General features: G+C 39.2%; 1 protein-coding gene across 1 annotated transcript in view; it reads right to left on the bottom strand.

The window, feature by feature from the left end:
* LOC109931419 (serine/threonine-protein phosphatase 2A 55 kDa regulatory subunit B delta isoform-like) overlaps positions 1–20,470 on the bottom strand; it is a 274,310-nt gene that overhangs the window by 68,094 nt on the left and 185,746 nt on the right. The window contains exons 4-5 of the mRNA XM_048610307.1: positions 16,669–16,834; positions 7,339–7,451 (exon numbers count right to left, since the gene is read on the bottom strand). Coding sequence (XP_048466264.1) covers positions 7,339–7,451; positions 16,669–16,834 — 279 coding nt within the window. The remainder of the gene's footprint in view (positions 1–7,338; positions 7,452–16,668; positions 16,835–20,470) is intronic.

Below are 20,470 nucleotides of genomic sequence, written 5' to 3'. Positions count from 1 at the left end.
AAAGATAAACTATTACACACAGCAATAACTGCCTGGAAGAAACTGCTGAGGAACAAAGACAACCTGTTATACAGAGACTCGAGCAATCAGCCACGTCTTGGTGAGATCACAAACAAAACTGCTTTGACACCTGCCTAATAAACTGGCTGCTTTATTACCACAAAGGACAAGGATAGCCCTGCAGAAGAATTTAAGGTGTTAATCACAGGAAAGCCGTGTCTTCGAACAGACAGTCAATGCCAAATGTAACAAGAAACAAAGAAATTACATTTGATAAGGAACCCAGTTGCAGTGTTGTAGTAACTCGGATGAAGAACTCTAAAGAAATCATCAATACATCACCTCCGAGAGTGAAGGATGAAAATCTGTATAAGGATTGAACACCAGAACGACTGAACAGCAGAACTTCGAAGAACAACACTGCACAAGAATCAAGCCCTGGACACTTCCACCCCACTGTCAGACCATCGTTGGCTGAAGTCCTGGCCAGATTTCACCATTAATCAAGTAATAGTTAAGTTGGGTCACGTTTATTCAAGGGGTCTAATATTTGGTTGCTACATGCAATAAAGTTTGAATTATTGTTTCAGTACATGATAGTCTGTGAGATTTCTTAATAAGTAGCTGAACTAAAGATAATTTGTGGTGATGTACCCGCAACACTAAAGGAGAGATGCACCTCTGTCCTATTTGGACTGTGGCTAATGACCATTTTAATTTTTCGTTCAGAATCTGTTAAGGAAAGAGGAAGAATTAGTGTTTAAATCATGCTTTTCTCTACCAGAGACATGCTGTTGGGTTGATTAAAAACTTTGATATGCCAACACTTGTAATTTAGGAAATGTTTAAACCAATTTGTACACAGTAAGCTCCTTTAAATAGCAATATCCTGGTAATTCCATGATGTTGCTAATAATATTGGTTGAGGGGCGAATACCGGTCTGTTCTTACCATATTCTACTTCTCTCTATCCCAAACATCTGCAAATTCTTTTGTTGCTCCTCACATTCTTCCTTCCAACCCCAATCCCCACCCATCTACTTTGACTACCATTCACTTCAATTGATTTACCTTTATGCCCTTTCCCATTTTTCTCACGATCATGCTTGGGCTTTGGATTTTGGGGTTGCTCGCTGTTGTTGCTAGCCTTTATCTAGGCCATTCATACACTGGTATATCAAGCAGCATTTCTGACAGTCTTTGATGCTACACAGTTCTGAAAAAGCACTCCATTTGTGTCCATTCCCTTTCCCTGCAAACTGACAAAGATTTGAAAAAATAATTTATCCACTTCCATCCCTGAAGCTACAATGGCTTCGGTATCTACCACTGTTTTAGCAAGAAGATTCTTACGTCGCAATGATCATACCTGCTTCCTGCTACACATTGCTGATCTTTTCAGAATATTTGCTACCTTTAGTTTGAGAGAATATGGCTCTTATGGGACCAAATAGGACAAAGAAGCAACGCAGCTTTTTAGTTATATAAAAACCTATGAAGCACAGGCACCCCACTTTCTATTCAATTTTGTAGCTTCATGACCCATGAGATGGGTTTCCCGTGAATGTTTAACATGTGGCTCAGCTAATATCTTCAATCACTTAATAAAAATTAATTCCATTCACGCTCGGGGAGGTGTTTCTAATAACGATCTCAACGGGAGCTGTCATCATTGTCTAGCTATGAAACAACATAAAGGGCTCCATTCTCTGATTATAAAACAGACCATATGTTCATCTGTCAAGGAACAAACAAAAGAAACCTGCTTCACGACATCCAAGTATAGATTGAAAATAATACTGTAAGAATCGTCTAATTTCATTTAAAATAAATGTGATGATATGCTTAGATAAACTCAGCCCAAAGTCCCTAAATTTCAGGCTATTTAACGGTTGCAAATATAAATAATGCCACTTAGTTACACTCTCAGTCGGAGTCGGAGGGGGGGGAAGAATTGGAAAACAGCCTGCTTACAAGGAGGCTTTAGGCAATGAGCTTCAGGAATCCAATAATGGAAAGGAAAAATTATGAAGGATAAAGGAGCAGAAAATTTCACTTGACCCAGATGTTTCAGTTCAAAATTAACTGATCAGAAAGCAGCAAGACCTATTGGTAAATCAGCCCTAACATCTTTATGTCATCACAAAAATAAATAGCCACAGTAACTTCCAGCCTAACAACAATTATGATTATTTGTAGTGATATTTCCAAACAATGCCCTTACAATTTTACTACAACTACTTTTCTCGCGATAATTTTCTGAAACACCTTTCACATTACGCTTAAGGGGGAGCAAAGGACGAGGGTGGACAGCAATCCTGTAAATGGAGAACAAGCATACATGGCATAGGATGAGCCAAAATGGTTAAGGGAGGTGTGCTTACCAATGGTGGCTTCCTATATTTATATATTAAATCTAAAATAGAGTGTCTGATTCACCTAAATATACAAACTTGAAAGAGCAGTTCACTTATATTATATTCCCTTCCTAATTAGTCTGATGGTGATAATTTCTAATGCGTGGGAGATTCAAGTTACTGATGTAAAATTTGTTGTTTTGATCACTAAACCTTACTTCAATGGAGACAGTTAAATCTCCCAAAACTTTTCTGGGAAGCTTTCAACTTCCAGCTGAGAAAATCCAGACTGTTACCTAAAAGAAAACTGGATGTTAGTCAGGAAGCCTTATGTGACACACTGCCAATGTTTGAGAACTCAATATTTGAACTGTCCAAGCTCTACCAAATGCTCTCCTTGCAAAAGTATGAGCTTATCTTTCCCTTCCAGATGCTGTGATCTTCTGAACTTCCAAAATATTGTGTTTTTAGCTCAGACTTACATTAGTGCGTTTAAAAGAAAAGCTGAAAAGTTCTGCTTTTGCTATAAACCATTATCCAAAAGCTGTGCAGAGAGCAGCAGAATTATGCACAATCACAATAATCAGGTTATGCTGAGATAAGATCCTCCAAAAATTAAACTCAAAGAAAGCCCACAGAGGAGGGGTAACAAATCTTATTCCTATCCATAAGCATCCCTCTGGGTTTTACTGCTTTGGCCAAATTGTAAATTATTCTACGAATTGGCATCTGAAATATACTACTTGGTCTTAATTTGGTGGAGCCAGCCTCTTCTAACTTATGCCAAGTTACAAATCTGACGAGTTTTGCTCATCCTGAGAATCATAAAAGAAACAAAAAGATATTAATGCTTAACAAATGTTAGAAATTAAGAATACAGTTTACAAAATATTCCCAAAGCTTCATACATCGCCTACTCCCTCTTCAGTAAAAGGTAAAGTCTGCATAATCCTAGCGGATCACAGGGCTGCTCTCTCATTAGAGACGAATGATGGTGGTTGAACCTGAGGGTCACGCCTCAGGGTGAGGGGAGAGCTTGAAGAGGAGAGTCCTTTCTGGTAATCCCAGCCAGTACAGGAAATGAACTCATACTGCTGGCATTGGGAAACAGCTTTCTAGCCAACTGAGCTAACTGACTCTCCTCTCAGTTTTTGATATCTACAGCATTCAGCTGCAAGCTTCTTTTGGATTACTTCAGCTTTGAATCATCTTCATTAATAGGGAAGCAACTGTGTCCTAATTACCAGTGTTCCACAACACAGACACAATGAGCACCAGTTTCTCCAAGCTGTCCTGGTTTTTCGACAGCTATCAAGAATGAGCGCTCAAATCCACCACCGGCCAACAGTTATAACAGTTTGCATCTGCCTCTGTGCCACGGCAAACAAAAACAAGTTAGCCAGAAGGCTTTAAATGCTGTTCTGCAGTAAAACAATAATTCTAACTACATTAACTGGCACTTGGTATGCACAAGGTTATTTTAAACATAGACTATATATGATGTGTGATGTAACAAATAGCTAAATCAATGGATCCAACGGAGAGAGGCGCAAAGGAGAATGTAGAAGGTCTGGGATTCTAATGCCATGGTCCAAAGGGGAATTTGATAAAGTTTGGATGCCAGATGGGGAAGTTGGTGTTGGTGGGTTGTGTAGGAATCAGAAATCCAAGGAGAGGTCATATTTTGCCCTTTTGAGGTTGTCAAGGTGCAAGTGAATTGGAACGATCGAGGTGTGGTCATTCAAACAGAAATGCTGCATCAGAAGCATTAACATCTAAAGAAAACACTGCTTGGGATATTAGCATAATAATTTGAAGTGAATTAAGCACGTAGAGCGCTTTTAATATGTGTAGAAAACAAAAAAAAACCTTTAGCAGCTTTCACTTAGAGGAAGAAGTCTGCTCCTGGACTGCTTCCATTGACAGTATGTGTGATGCAGCTGAGAAAACAAAGGCTAACTATTTCTTTGGTTTCGATAGACTCTTTTTTCCCCATTTTTCAGATACATTTTTATTATAGCTGAACCCATTGTGAATGTTTAACTGTGTTTCAAAAAGATCCATCAACCTTGCCTCAGCAAATATTCATCTGTCCTCAAATATTCATCAACAATTTTACAAGGTTATTAGAGAACTCTCTCACTTTAATATGGCTAGTGCAATGGGTTTTTATATTTATAGCCAACTGGCCACTTGAAGGGATTTAGTTCCCTTTGTTTAAAAAAAAATGTTGCACAAATGACACTTTCTTTTAATATGAAGTGTGTTTGAGACTGAATCCCACCTCTCCATGAAAATTCGGCTCTTACTGTTCTAAACGCCACAGCAAGATCATCAACATCATTCAAAAAGTGGAGTCATTAAAAAGAACCTTCACCTAAAACACTAACCTATTACTCATTCAGATGCTAATAACCTATAGTACAACTGGTGTGATGTGGAAATTGCTCAGCCTTCATTAATGAAGATGCATGCCAACAACAAACTTAAGCACAAATGCTTGTCTCCTTAATATTTCTGTTCACCTAAAAGGATTTATAATCTTTAAACCCTGGCATTTTAAAAAACAGCTAAAATTATTTTAACCTCTTGCTGTAATTAAATGATTCTTTTGTCACAGATCAATTCAAGCCAGATCATCCATCAAACCAGAGTAAAACAGAATCGAGAAATGTACAAAACAAAGCACAGAATTACATAATCTTTTCTTTTCTAGTATTCCAAAAATCTTAACTACTACTGTCAACATGTACAGTTTTAAAAAATATTGTCCTCATTCCTTAAACACCTAAAATTAGATTTAATTTTAAAGCAAGGTAGTTTTTGCCTCCCTGAGTCAACAGTCAATTTTTTTTTTAAACCAAGACACAAAACAATTACATCATAAGATTGAGAGATAGGAGGAGTAGGCCATTTCGCCCAATGACCCTGCTCTGCCACTTAATACAATCATAGTTGATCTGACTGTGGCCTGAACTCCACTTTGCTGCCTGTCCCTTATAACTGCCAACTCCTTCGTCAATAGAAATCTGCTCAACTCAACCTTGGGTATACCAAACTGCACTGCTCTCTGGTGTTCCTAAGAATTCCAAAGACTAACAACTCTCTAAAAGAGGAAATTTCTCTCACTGACAGAAAGAGATGCCTTATTTTTAAACTGTGCCTACAAGTAACAAGTTCTGAGGCAGGGTCAATTGGCCTGAAATGCTAACTTTCACAGGTGCTACCAGACCTGCTGAGCTCTTCCAGCAATTTCTGTTTCTATAAGTAACAGAGTTACTCAGCATCTTAGTAACAACCTGTCTAGGCATCTCAGAAACCTATATGTTTCAATAAGATCATCTCTCATTCTTCTAAACACCAATGAATGAAGGAGCCAACAACTTCATGATGCACTGATCTTTGGCCAAGGCGCTAATAAAAGAAGAGGAGAAATAGCATTTCTGTAAAACTAACTTCCAGGAGAGAGATAGTTTATTTCAAGCTGCTTGACATCCGTACTAAGTTCTATTCAAACAGGATTTCTATGTTTCTTGAAAATGTGCCTATCATTCACATTCACACAAAAACCTACTATCATCACTGGAATCCATTCTGTTCTCCTTTTGCTACAAACTGTTCACTCAAAGAAAAACTGCTGGTAACATTTCAATGTTTAAAAACATCAAATGTCACTGAAAGGAATTTGGCTTAATTTATGTGAAATTCATTCGAAGTTCACTTGGAGTTAACTCCCAGAAAGTGAAGAACTTCAGACTTTTTTTTAAAAAGGCAAATCGGTTATTATTACAGCGATTACAGAATTGGATACTTTTGCAAGCCATATTGCTTCTCAGGCAACAGGAGGCCTTTGCATCAATAATACTGAAGTAGTTTTCATTCAGAAATGTCCAGCAATACAACGTGGCTGCCTCAGCTGCGACACAATGGAAAGGAAGATGCACTTTCAAGGTTAGAAGACTGAATGACAGCACAGTGAGCAACACCTCGCCAGAGAGCCACAGAGGCCTCAGAGGTTGTCATTCATATCTGTATATGGCAGCCTCTGTTTCACTCTCCCTCAGCAGCAGCCATGTCTTTGGAACAGTCCAGAGTGATAGCAAGATCTCAAGGCTTAGAAATGATCATCAGTTGGTTCAAAGTTGCTGACATTTTAGATGAAAATAAAACAATTTGCATGATTTGGTATTTTCTATGATACACGGAATAATAACACTATTGATTGAATTTTCGTCGTGAGAACCGCATGAGTGTTCCTCTCTTGCAAAATAAGCCAGAACAAAGCAAATGGCTTAATGTCATGGTCATCCAAAAAGAAAGCGAGTCTGAAAAATAGAAGAAATGTACATGGCAACAGTCTTCAATAATGGACAGAAAGGTTGATTATTATTGGGTAATATTAGTATTGTTTCTAAGCCATGGTATTGATATCAAACACCAAACAATCTTCAGATCATAGGGCACATGAGGACTGTTTATGGAACAGTTAATGCTGATCACAAAACAGGGAAAGCAGGTTGAAAAACCGTAACAAGGCAATTTTAACAAAGCATTTACTCAAAACCTGAAACTTTATAACACCACATTGTACAAAATCAGCAATTTAAAAAGATGTACGACGTTTTTATATGCTTATACTGTGATATCAGTTTTGCGTTTTCTTCCCCCTCACCGAAATCTATAATAAACTGTTTTCTGAACATTCGCAACACATTTTCATAGAAGCAAGTCTCTACAACAAGCCAACATGATGGAACTTGAATTCTATTTTGCAGCTTGTTTTCATCATTCAATGCGAAGAATATGCAAGAGGCACACTGCAGTGTTTGGTTAGGATTTCCAATATGGTTTGCAGACAATTGAACACTCATTTCCAACTGGTCTCCACCAGGTTTTTAAATCTTCACCTAAGCAAGGTGTACGTCATCATGGCACCCACTTGTTTGTCTGCCCAAATTCATTTTGGAAAGTCCCCACTCACCTGCAGCACTGTAACTGTGGACAGATCCTTCATTCTACCTTCTTCATCTTTGAGGTTATAACCTTCTGGCCTCTTATCCCTTTCACTGACCTTCCATAATTTAATTGTTTTATCTAAGAAAATCAAAATAACAAGAGATAATGTCAACTTTAAGCGATAAATCATTTAATGGTGAAAGTTGAAAATATAAATGTAATATTGTTTCTTTACACAACTACATGATACTATTTAAAAGGTGTAGATCAAACAAACCATCTAAACTGATGTTTATCAGTCCTACTGAGCAAATCAGAGATCGAAATAAACACAAGGTTTGGAAGTCGGCCAAAGGTTGGAACGGAGGAGAAAAGGGCAAGTAGTTTCAACCACGAATGGTATACAGTTTGCCTGTCTCCAACCCATTTGTACGGTGGTTGTGGGGGTGGGTGGTGTTGAGCTGGCTGCATAATTGTAAGCAGTAGATGGCCAATTGAGCAGAAATATTTGCATACATACAAGGCTGTTAATGGCACGTTTTGACACTGTTCTGGAACCTCTGGAGGTGGCTGAGTGAGAGAGCAAGAAAGCAACAATGAAACAGAGGCTGAATGAGAAAGCAAGAGACAGCGAGCGCACCACAGAGCAGGGGTGATAATGTGAGAGAGAGGTAGAATAAGTCTTGTATGCATGCAAATATTTCTGCATGAATTTCCCCCTCTCTCTCCCTCCCCTAAACTGTTGGGAGTTGTAAATCTTGTAAAAGATTCTGTAAAAGATTCAGTGTACCCTCATATCGATCTGTTAATGTCTACAATTATGTCTTCTTTTGGTCTTGTGATATATGCCACATTGCACCTCAGGATCCTAACCATCAAGTCCACTGATGCAAAGTTTCAATCACTGCTTTCTGCTTCAGACAAAGATTAAGAGTTTAAATAAATTTTCTGCTTATGCAGCTGCTCTGGACAGAAGCAACTTTTATGTGCTATAAAACTGCTGGGAAGTAATTTTTTCTTTTAAAAAAAAAACACTTGCAATCCATGTTTTTGTCATTGGATTGATCACAGAGGACTGTCATTCCTACACAGGGCATACTCGACAGTGAGATCTGTCCAAGGCACGTATCGCCCAAAGGTGAGGACCCCGCACCACCTCCTTCTCTCCACCCCCATCCAACCTCGCCAATAGGCCATGGCAATCCCGCCTCACTCCGGGATCCAGCAGCAATCCTGCAGCCTGTGGCCAACTGCAGTACCAGCAGTGACCAGTGCTCCAAGTGGCACTGCTGTTACTGGTGGCCTGCAGGCCACTGGTTGACCAGCAGTTCTTGGAGAAGGGATATCCCCACCCTGGAGGATGAAGAAGCTGCCAAAAGCTGATCAGGTAAGGGCCTGAGTGGATGGTGTTCGAGTTCCAAGGTGGAGGGGAGACCTGGGGTAAGGGGGTAGGGAACACAACTGGGAGCAGCTGTGGTGGAGTCAATGGACAGGCCCACTGCTGCAACCATAAACTATCTTCACGTACTGTGCAGAATTTAATCAGAGGCACCCAGTGCCATATTGAGGTGCCAATGTATGGGAGGCAGCACTCAGAAGGCTGAGCAAGCTACACTTCAAGAAGCTCGATCCTTGATACAGTGGTCCAGTGAAAGGTAGCTTTCCAGGTTCTGTGTCAGCGTGAGGGCCTGAAACAGGATTAACTGCAGCTGTCTGTGGCACAATTACAGTGAATCAGTACAAATTGCATTCATCAGCTGCAGCTTTTAACTCAATTGTTTGACATTCCAAGCATTCTACAGCGCTGATTTCATAAGATGCTGCCCCTGTAATAGCATAGGTGTCATGGAATGACTTTTCCGATGTATCACCCATTAAACAGATGGACGAGGAGCTAACTCTCCCCGTCCTCTGCCATATTAGATTTTCATTCATTAGTTGTATTGACAATCACTCTTTCTACTTCTGAGGCTACCATCAGGTTAAAATGCCCTTTAAATGTTTCAAAATGGTCAATAACATTTCCTCAAAAGCCCAGTTAAATATGCTGCACAAGTAACTTCAGTTGTGACCAGTTCTTTTCTTGCTGTTACAAAGTTTTAAATTCTAAACTTCAGCAGACCACATCTAAATTAACAGTGATGCCTGCATCCACTACAGTCGTCAACTCAAAACTGGCTAGGGACACTGCTAATTATTGTTCTAAGTGAGGTTATCTGTATCTTATACCACGTAAGACATCTCTACATTCTGCTAATTCCAGGAAGGATGAACGAGTGAAAAATATAAACAGTTTGTCCTGTCGGAAGAAAAAAAAAATTTTGATTACGTTTGCAGGATATTGCATCTTGTTTGAAATAATGATTTTTAACATTGTTATTTAACCTTCGTGGTAAAAACAAATTATGTTCTTTTTAATACAAATCTTGCAGGTGAGACTATTCAAGGGTGTAAACTGCTTGTCTGTCATGTTTCATGACATTTATACTCCCTCCTTGGGCACAATTGCTTTGTGAATGCAAAAGTAATTGAAGAATAACTACTGAGATTTCATAATTAACTTTATATACAAATTGCAATAATGGCCCACCTTAATATATCTACTAAACATGCAAAAAAAATGTTTAATCATTCTCAGCAGGCTCTCAAGCACTGACTGCCTCTGAATGAGAGATTTCAACTCCAAACAACCCCACCTATGTCATACGTAACACAAAGTGAGAAATAGCTCACCTGCCATTGAGTTATTTCACACGTCTCAGTGTACTATGGGGGAATGGGGCAGTGTGATCCATAAACCTTCTTGCTACATAATCAGGGTGGCAGTGGCAATTTCAGAGGTGCAAATTTCATGGAGGTGGCAATTTCATGGCACTGCCATCCTTACCTGGTCTGGCCTACATATGACTCCAGACCCACAGCAATGTGGTTGACTCTTAACTGTCCTCTAGGCAATTAGGATTGGGCAATAAATGCTGCCTAACCAGCGACGCCCTAATCCTGTCAATGAATAAAGAAAAAAAATAAAACCCCCAACTGCTATCCTTCTGCCCTGTTACATGCTCCCTGCCACCAATCCAGCCAAAGGGCAGAGTATTAAATTACACCCTCTGGTTCCAGTTCAATTTTCATTTCAAACCTCAATCTCTTGTTCCTACATTACATCACTGACTACACTCCATAAAGTACTTCATTAATTCTGAAGTGCTTTAAGACTCCAAACGATTGTGAAAAACAGAATAGAAATAGAAGTCTTTCTTCCATGAGGTAGTTACTGGACTCTGAAAGAGAGATTGTTCATTACATTATGGTAATTTGAACAAAACTAATTTATGAACTAGCCTTATGAAGCCATATAAAATGTCTGGTCTATGCTCATAGTGAATATTTTGAAACACCTAAATTCTACTTGCTAAAATCAAGAGTAAGTAGAATAAATAGAATACTGGTTAAAAGGACATTTTAGGACAATTTACACGTTTACAAATAATGAACACAAACCTTGGGTTAATTTACACTTCATTAGAATAGCAATAACTGTCTCAGAATGGAAGGACATGTGAAAACCTCTATTTTTATTTTGTTGTGATTTTACTGTTTATTTGCTAAATAAGAACACAGGCCAATCTTCTGTTTTTAAAAAAAAACTGTGGAAAGAGATATAGTTTTAAAATAGAATCCAGCTAGAATTAATTTTGGCTATTGGGCAGATTTAAGATCCAAACAGACCCAAGTAATCCATCTGGTGTTATCATCAGGTAGTGGCTCTGGTTAAATTCTAATTCCATCACAGAAGGAGGATGTGACAAAATGGGAATGCATCATGGCAAAATAAACCAGACAAAATGAAATTAAACTGACTGTTAGTAACTAGGTACTTTGTACCTAAGATGGCTCCCTAAAAGGTGACGTTGTAAACTTTTCACTTCACTCTTGTACTTGAGTACATATGACAGTGAAAGATATTCTATTCTGTTGTGAGAATGAGGAACATTTTAGTGTTCACTTGCTCAAATAGAATTCCACTCAGCATTTGTATATTGATCAATCAAATGCTATTACCCTACCTGCCATGGAGAAACACACCTCTTTTCCTTTTTAGGTTGCAAGCATCATTGTACTTCCTCAAAACTAATTTGTTTTTTCATTAGAAAAATGTTCATACAAATGTTACTTGATTCGGGAAAATGGTCAATGAAAACCATTTTATAAAGCCATTCTAAAGGAAGTTAAACTCAGTTTTCCTCACACTTTAATGTGAATGTAACTTTGATGTTAAGTATCTCAATCTTTAATAGGACGAAACAATAGATGGACAATCACCAGTTGATAATAATGTGTGCCTGTTAAACATTGTCTTGTGTGTCACTACTGCAAACCACCACTAGATTCTTAACTCCAGATCTGTGTTTCACTTTTTAGGCTAATTTTCTAAATATTTGGAAATAAAAATAGTTTCAAGACCACATTTTCAAAACCCAACCAACCCTTAATTGAAGAAAAGGAACATTCAGATGAAAGGTACGAGTTGTTTCTCCCCAGAGACAAAACTATGAGCAAGTTGTGAACTTGATGGTTAATTGAAAAGACACCTTAACTGTTGTGTTGAAAAATCCTTTGATTGGAAAAGTAAGGGTCAAGAGGAGCCAGATAGCAGAAAGGCCATCTGGTTTTTGGAAGGAAGCTCAGGCAGTCAGCCAAAGACTCCCACCGTCAGAAATCTGCAAGTAGAGAACTTGCCAATCTGGGTTGTAGGAAAGAATGCATGTTTGAGTCAAGTTAAATGTTTCCCTACAGCAAGGCAACTTAGTACTGCCATTATTTTTACAAGAGCTTTATTGTTAAACTGTCCAAATATATCTTTTGCTAAACACTTTCACGATTGTACAAAGCAGGCTAAGAATTAAAGAGACTTTTGGCTCATCTCATGTTAATTTGGTCTGACTTCAGATAGGTTAAAGAAGTACGTTATACTCTTGGGACTGAGCGTGTCCTGGATTTTGGGGGAGTTTGGCTGGGGCAATTTGGACAGTGGATTGTTCAGGCCAGACCAGTTGGGTGGTGTCACATTGCAGGAACAGACCAACATGTTAGTAGTGAAGCAGATAACAAGCCCGACACCATGTAGCCCAGCTGAGATAGCCAGGTAAGTTCCTAAAAAAAAAACCGACACATGGTCGATTCCAAATACGTCCAGTTGTTGGACAGCTGCAGTTTTTACATAGTTGGTTCTGACAGGGTCCTCCTAAAATATTGCTCCAGGGCATGGTTATTTAGGTTGATTCACAAGAATCTCGTAAATCATCTCATCATACAAATAATGCTTGGTCCAACACAAAAAACAGAAATTACCGGTGAAACTCCGCAAGACTGGCAGTATCCATGCGCAGAAAGAAAAGTTAATGTTTCGAGTCCAGTTTTCCTTCTTTGGAACTGATTGTAGCTAGAAAAAAAGGCGGCATTTATGCTGATGGTCGTTGGTGGGGGGGGGGGGAGGGTGGTGGTGGGGAGGTGCGGCACAGGATGGGAGGAGGAAAGAAAGAGTGAGCAGATAGATGGAGACAGAGCCCAGAGAGAGACACAGAGACAGGATAAAAAGGTAGTAAATTAAAGGGATTATTGATAGTAAGCCAGGGAAAGAGAGAAGCTAGCTAGATAATAATGGAGGTTATGAGAAATTAAAAATGAGCTGGTTAAAAAAAGAACAAACAACAGGTTAAAATCTGTGGAGTGGATTTAACTAAATAGAAATGTATGAAAAAAATGAACAGGAAGGAGAACTTTGTAAAGGTTATTAAAGACTCCAGAACACAGAATATGACAGAGGGTTTGGATAGGGTTAGAAATCAAACTTCAAGCACACCGGATGAAGGGATGACAATGAGAACAGGGACAGTAAATGCAGGTCTGAAGGCGTTGTATCTGAATGCATGCAGTATACAAAATAAGGTAAGTGAGCTTGTGGCGCGGATCAAAGTTGGCAGATATGGTGTGGTGGGTCTGTGGCTACAAGGGGATCAGGACTGGGAGCTAAATATCCAAGGATATACATCATATTGAAAAGACAGGCAGCTGGACAGAGGCAGTAGATTACCTTAATAGCAAGAAACAAAATTAAAATCAATGGCAAGAAACGGAGTAGGGTCAGATGATGTAGAATCTGTGTCGGTACAATTAAGGAACCACATAGGTTTAAAAAAGATATATTGGAGTTATGCACAGGCCTCCAAACAGTAGTCAGGATGTGGAGCACAAGATACACCAGGAGATAGAGTGCGTGGGAAAAGCAAGGTTATTGTGATCATGGGGGATTTCAATATACAGGTGGACAGGAAAAGTCAAGTTGGTAGTGGATTGCAAGAAAACCAATTGGTGGAATATCTATGAGATGGGTTTTTGGAGCAGCTTGTGGTGGAGCCCACTAGGGAACAAGCAATTCTGGTTTTAGTGATATACAATGAGGCAGACTTGATAAGGCCTTAAGGTTAGGAACCCTTAAGAGGCAGTGACCATGACATGATAGAATTTACTCTTCAATTTGAGAGGGAGAAGGTGGAATCAGATGTGACAGCATTACAGTTGAATAAAGGCAACTACAGAGGCATGAGGGAAGAGGTGACCAGAATTGACTGGGAGAGGAGCCGAGCCGGAAAGACAGTGGAACAGCAATGGCAAGAATTTCTGGGAGTAACTTGGGAGAATGAGCAGAAATTCATCCCTAGGAAAAAGAAGCATACTAAAGAGAGGATGAGGCAACCACGGCTGACTACACAAGTCAGAGACAGCATAAAAGCAAAAGAGAAAGCATACAATGCGGTGAAGGGTAATGGGAAGCCAGAGGATTGGGAAGCCTAACAAAGACCAACAGAGGACAGTGAAAAAATAAATCAGGAGGGAGAAGATTAAATAGGAGGGTAAGCTACCCAGTAATATAAACGAAGATTGCAAGAGTTTCTTTGGATATGTAAAGGGCAAAAGAGCAGCAAAATTGGACATTGGGCTGCTGGAAAATGACACTGGGGAACTGAACAAGTACTTTGTGTCAGTCTTCACAATGGAAGACACGAGTAACATCGAAAAAATTCAAGAGAATCGGGGAGCAGAGGTAAGTATGATGGCCATCATAGAGAAGGTGCTAGAAAAACTGCAAGGTCTGATAGTGGATAAATTACCTGGACTAGATGGATGACACCCCAGAGTTCTCAAGGAGATAGCGGAAGGGGTAGTGGAGGCATTAGTGATGAACTTGCAAGAATCACTGGAGTCAGGGAGGGTCCCAGAGTACTGGAAAAATCGCTAATGTAAACCCCTGTTTAAGAAGGGAGTGAGGCAAAACAAAAGGAAATTACAGGCTGATTAGCCTGACCTCGATCGAACATAAGATTTTGGAGTCCATTGTGAAGGATGAGCTTTCAGAATACTTGGAAGTGCATGGTAAATAGGGCAAAGTCAGCATGGTTTCATCAAGGGCAGGTCATACTTGACAAATTTGTCGGAATTCTTTGAGGAGGTAACGAGCAGGTTAGACAAAGGAGAGCCCATGAATGTTTATCTACTTGGACTTCCAGAAGGCCTTTGGCAAGGTACAACATTGGAGGCTGCTGGGTAAGATAAGGGCCCATGGTGTTAGAGGCAAGATACTAGCATGGATAGAAGATTGGCTGTCTGGCAGAAAGCAGAAGATGGGGTGTTATTCCTCCAGTTTGTTTTGAGCATTGCTGGAGCACTGCAGCAAGCCTGAGACAGAAGTGGCAGGTAACTGGAAGCTTGGGATCATTTTTACAGATAGAACATAGGTGTTCATAAAGCGGTGACCCAGTCTGCATTTCATTTCCCCAATATAAGAGATCACATTGTGAGCAGTGATTACAATAGATTGGATTGCGTGAGGTGCTGCTCAATTTTAGAACATGAACACCACCTTCCATGTCTATTAACCACACGCCAGGTCTTGTCCTGACATGGGTTACTTTCAGCACAGCTAGCCCATTTTCAAGTAATTACCACCCTCATTATCACCTATTTAGCTTCTCCTCTTCAATGGCTTAGCATCAACAATCCCTTGTTTGTCTACTCTTTAATTCTCACTTTCTGGACTCCACCTCCACCAATCTGCTCACTCCTTATTCCCTGTCACCAGCACAAGAACTACCTACTCCTAGCAGCTATCAGTTCTGAAGAAGGATCACTAGACCCAAAATGTTAACTCTACTTCTCTCCACAGACACACTGAGTTTCTACAGCAATTTCTGTTTCTGTTAGTTTCAGGTCTCCAACATCTGCAGTTTTATTTGTTTTATTTTAATGATGGGTGCAAGTCAGCTTCCATGACATAATGTTGCCCAGGGTGCTCATAGGACAGATGGATACCACTGAACAGAGAAAACCTGAATTCTTCGTAACACTTCAGAAAAGAAAACTTAATCAGGACTCTTAATCAGCATATTACGAAAGGTTACATGTGGACGTTTCTCCTTCAGACGCATCCTACAATCCTGAACCCCATATTTGTTGTAAACAAAAATTCTGGGATGCGGTGTTTTTGTAAAACATTGCTTCAGGGTGCTCAAAGAATCCTTCATATGAATAAATATAAGTTAAATCTCTAACTGCTTTACAGTCCACACTGAAAATGTCAACACTTCAACACAATATAGGCCTAATGGCCTTTTTAAATACACCTCTGTCCTCCCGTACTTCTTCTATGCATGGGCATACTCTCAGCAGAGTTGACCTATTTTCTATTATTCACATCTAACATTAGCACCTATTCTGACTCTACATCGTTCCCCATAAACCATTTGCATTTCCTGTGTCTTTTGATCTGTGTATTTGCACCATTTGTTCCACTTGCTCCTCCTCCCTCTTTATCAACAGTGTAAATAATATAAACTTCTCAGCCCTCTTCAGTTCTGAAGATCAGTTACATTTCACTTGAAACATTACCTTGGTTCTTCTCTCTCCAGAGCCAGATTGACTGAGTTTGTTCAGTACTTACTATTTTCATAACAGTAGCCATATTGCATACAACTTTTTCAAAAAGAAAAACCCAAAAATGCTTAACTTTAGTTATTTTGCACCACTATCAAACGTAATATTCAATTGCCGGTGCTCTTGCCCTTGCCGAATCATTTGTACATTTATAAATTGCATTAAGACAGCAGTGTTCCCATGCAAATGTCTAAAGGTACATCACAAAGGGAGAGGGATAACTGTAGCAATCTCTGAACTGGCAGTGGTGTGGAGGTTGCAGGTAGGAGGGTTAGAACTGAAATATAGCCAGAGATAAGTTTTCAAGAGACATTTGAAAGTGAGAAGTGTTGGGGGAAAAAAAAAAGAGTTTACATTCACTCACCATTGGTAGAGAGGAGGAAGTGGGCTGCATTCTGTTGAGGCAGCCACCGGATCTTATTAATCTTTTCTTCAATTTCCAGGCTTTTTAGGTAATCGAACTCAGGCTCATGACTCTGGAAGGTGCTGTAAACATTGTACTCACCTTGACGGTGAGGCTGGTTTTTGGTCTAAAAGAAATGAGAGAGTTAATTTTAAAGCAGAAACTGGAGATGAACACATTGGATGTGGGAATGGTCATGAAAAAACGGGAAACAAAATGAGTCAACAAATATTCAGAAGTTTTGGGCAACACAAGATTTCCTTCTCTAAACTGCAGAAGGATTTTGCAGGTGCTTTTGTCGGATTCAGATGCTTTACAAAATTTGTCTATATTACATACCACAAATGCTCCTGTAAAAATCAAATATTTTCCAGCTGAGTTTTAAGGGGGGAAAGTAGATGGTGGATAAATACTTGGGTAGTATGTTCAAGGGGTTGAAATTTATTCCAGTTTTTAAGAAGGGCGGTCAGTGGAATAAAGCTGTGGTTGCTGGCCATGGTCCTGAATTTACCAAGAAACTGTTGTATTTATTTTTGACAGTTTAAATAAGCAAAAAAAACTATGAAAACATTCACTAGGGTGTTCCTACCAACCCCACACCCCAAAACCAGTATGAGGTACATCAAAATTAAAGTCAGAAGTCATACAACACCAGGTTACAATCCAACAGGTTTATTTGAAAACGCAAGTGACTTCACGTGACGAAGGAACTGCATTCTGAAGGCTTGCGATTTCAAATAATCCTGTTGGACTATAACCTGGTGTCATGACACTTCTGACTTTGTCCACCCCAGTCCAACACCAGCACCTCCACATCAAAATTAAGTTAGCCTTTTAGACAAAATGTCAGGAGTTAACAGCCATGGTACATGAAAAGATAAATAATTTTTGGCCAAGATTCCAAGATCAATTTTTACACATGGTCAACTATATCTGGTAATGATTAAATTGGTTTACAGGAGAACGTCAAATCTGTAGCATCTCTAAGTTATTTTCTTCTCCTGAAATTGTGAGCTTTTCTCCCCTGGTAACTTGGACTATTCGGAGTTGAGCAATAGAAACAAAAATATCATAGATTTGATTTCTGGTTTTTACTATTCAGTTTAAGCAGAAGCTCTGGAGATAATCACAGACCTCCTTGTGCACGGGTTAGCACAAACAGTAAAACAAGAAATAAATTAGTCTTAGCAGCCCGAAGTATAATGTTTCAATTCCTGACAAAATTGTTTTTCTGAGAGCTCATTTCATTCCCTTTGAGATGAAAGGTGCAAATTTATTTATATTATAATTTTTTTAAAAATGGTTTCAATTTCAAACTAGTGGCATATGGGTGTTGGTCTTATGTTTGTGATAAGGTCTAAAACTTAACTAGGTCAGTCATTCTGGAACCTTAATTTAAAACCAGTGTGTGTTAAAAAGCAGATCTGCAAGCTTATGGACTGTTACTATAAGTTTGTTTCCATCGCGGGGTTTAAGACTAGAGAAAAGAAAAAGACATCTAACCACTAGTTTAGCCGAAGCTAGGATCAGCAAGTATTTTTAAAATTTAGTTCAAAAGCTTTCGGGCAGTTCAAAGGAGATCACAGTATTAGAACCCTTGCTGCTTTTTCATTATTTTTATTTTTATTATTTTTCAGTTTTGATTGAGAGCTGGAGATGACAATGTGAAGCTTGGAACAGCTTGTGGCAAACAGAAAAGAACAGAACAAACAAGCTTTGTTAGTGCAACAAAAACAAAGTTGCTGGAAAAGCTCAGCAGGTCTGGCAGCATCTGTGGAGGAGAAAACAGAGTTAACGTTTCGGGTCCGGTGATCCTTCCTCAGAACTGATGGTGGCTGGGAAAACGTCAGTTTATAAGCTTTGGTCGTGACAGGCCAGGCGTGTAGGTTAATTTCAGGGTGAGCCTTGCTGAAAATGGTTCTAACAGATACAGTGGCCCCAGGAAGAGCATTGCATTTGAACAATTAGCAACAGTTGACTATTAATGAGGTCAATATCAGAGAATTGGTTCCAGCAAGTCCAAAAGAGAACCTGTGTCCAAACACATGGTATTTGTTGAATGAAAAGTTAGCTCTCATTTAAAGTCGATCAGTCTATCAGGGCAGAACCAAAATTAAACTCTCTTTCTGAGAGATGGTTCTGGGTTGTTGCTGAGACAGCATGAAGATTTGAAAGCACCCTGCCTAATCTGCTATACCAATTTATTGAAGCTGAAGAAGTAGAAAGCGGAGTTAGAAGTATTGCTGCCTATGCCTCAGTGAACTGAGAAGGTGACAGTGATCAACTTTTCAGAAAAGCATCCAAGGAGTCCACATTTATACACATGAGACAATGCATCGTCAAAGTCATTTAAGTAATCTGGCTAATTTTGTTATTTTCTTTTATTTATCCCTTAACTGTATTTGGTTGTCTGTCTGGCTTTTGTGCGCATGGGGGCCGAGAACAAATGTTTTGGGTTTAAAACAGAGACATGAATTAGACTACCGTGTTTTTAGTTTTCTCACTGCTGACATTCTTGTGTATTTACCAAATAGTTACGTCTTTTGTTTAAGATACAAAACCAGTCTCTAGAAGTTAATTATTTGTGAAGAGACAAAAAACCTGCAGATGCTGGAATCCAAGGTAGACAAAGAGGAGGCTGGAAGAACACAGCAGGCCAGGCAGCATCTGGGGGAAAGGAGCAGTCAATGTTTCAGGTATTACCCTTCTTCAGGGTTATTTTTCAAGTCTGGGATTAGTTATTCAAAGGTCCAGTTAAGAACCACTGGAGTGGCTATTTGGGGTTTTTTGATGGTTTCATTTTCTGTGTTGTGAATATAGAGGTAGAAGAGCCCATTTGGTTTAACTGTCTGTCTCTTGTGTTGCAACAATAGAGGTCAGGCACAAGTATAGTTTCTTCCTGTAAAAAGAGACTGTTCAAAGTGATCAAGGGATGTTACCTCAGTAAAAAAATAGTTTAGTTTATGAAATTCCCAAACCACAAATGTTTGGTGTGTTGGGTGTTCAAAGCTAAGAAAGCTTAAGATCTCAGTTCGGTGAGCATTCAAGATGAAATCTTCACAGTTGACAGGACTAGAATTGAGAAAATGCAGTTAAGTCAAACCTGCAGGTTTGACAGAGGAGGAATTTCTCTGGATCTTTGATGAGTTGTAAAGTTCAGGAGTGGATGGGATTTTGTTTTACCACGTCTTTCAAAACAGTGTGATGGGTATATAGCTTGGTTTGTTTTGATTTACTTCTGTTTCTCTTGAGTAATAGACTTCTGTTCATTGTTAAATCCAAAGTCTGTAGCCTCGAGTGCTTATATGTCATTGTATTAAGTTAGAAAACAAAACATGATCTTTGGAGCCATTCTGCAATCTGGCTTGTCCAGTAGCAACATCCGCTGAAATCACAGCACCTGTACCTGCAAACACAGGCTGAATGACACAATCAAAAAGGGTATGAGAGACTATGGGTCCGTGTCCCAATAAGACTTGGCATTTTCATGGAAGCGAAAAACAGTGAGGGGGTGGGAAAGAGGAAAGGAAATAGTGTAGAAATATTCAATGCAAGATACGACCATTTCAAATAGATATACTAAATCACTGTCATGTTGTTTTGGTTATGTTTCATTCTTTTTAAACCATTGTAATGGCCCACGTGTCTTTAGAGAAATGTTCTAGGTATGGTACCTTTAAGTAATCGTAGGTCATGGATTTAAAAAAATGCTCTTTATAGAAAAAGCATAGAAACATGAACCTCGTATTTGGGAATGGGACAT

Source organism: Rhincodon typus, chromosome 1 (assembly GCF_021869965.1).
Source record: "Rhincodon typus isolate 14 chromosome 1, sRhiTyp1.1, whole genome shotgun sequence".
Lineage (NCBI taxonomy): Eukaryota > Metazoa > Chordata > Chondrichthyes > Orectolobiformes > Rhincodontidae > Rhincodon > Rhincodon typus.
The sequence above is the reverse complement of the archived record's forward strand: the minus strand, read 5'-3'. Positions and strand labels throughout refer to the sequence as shown.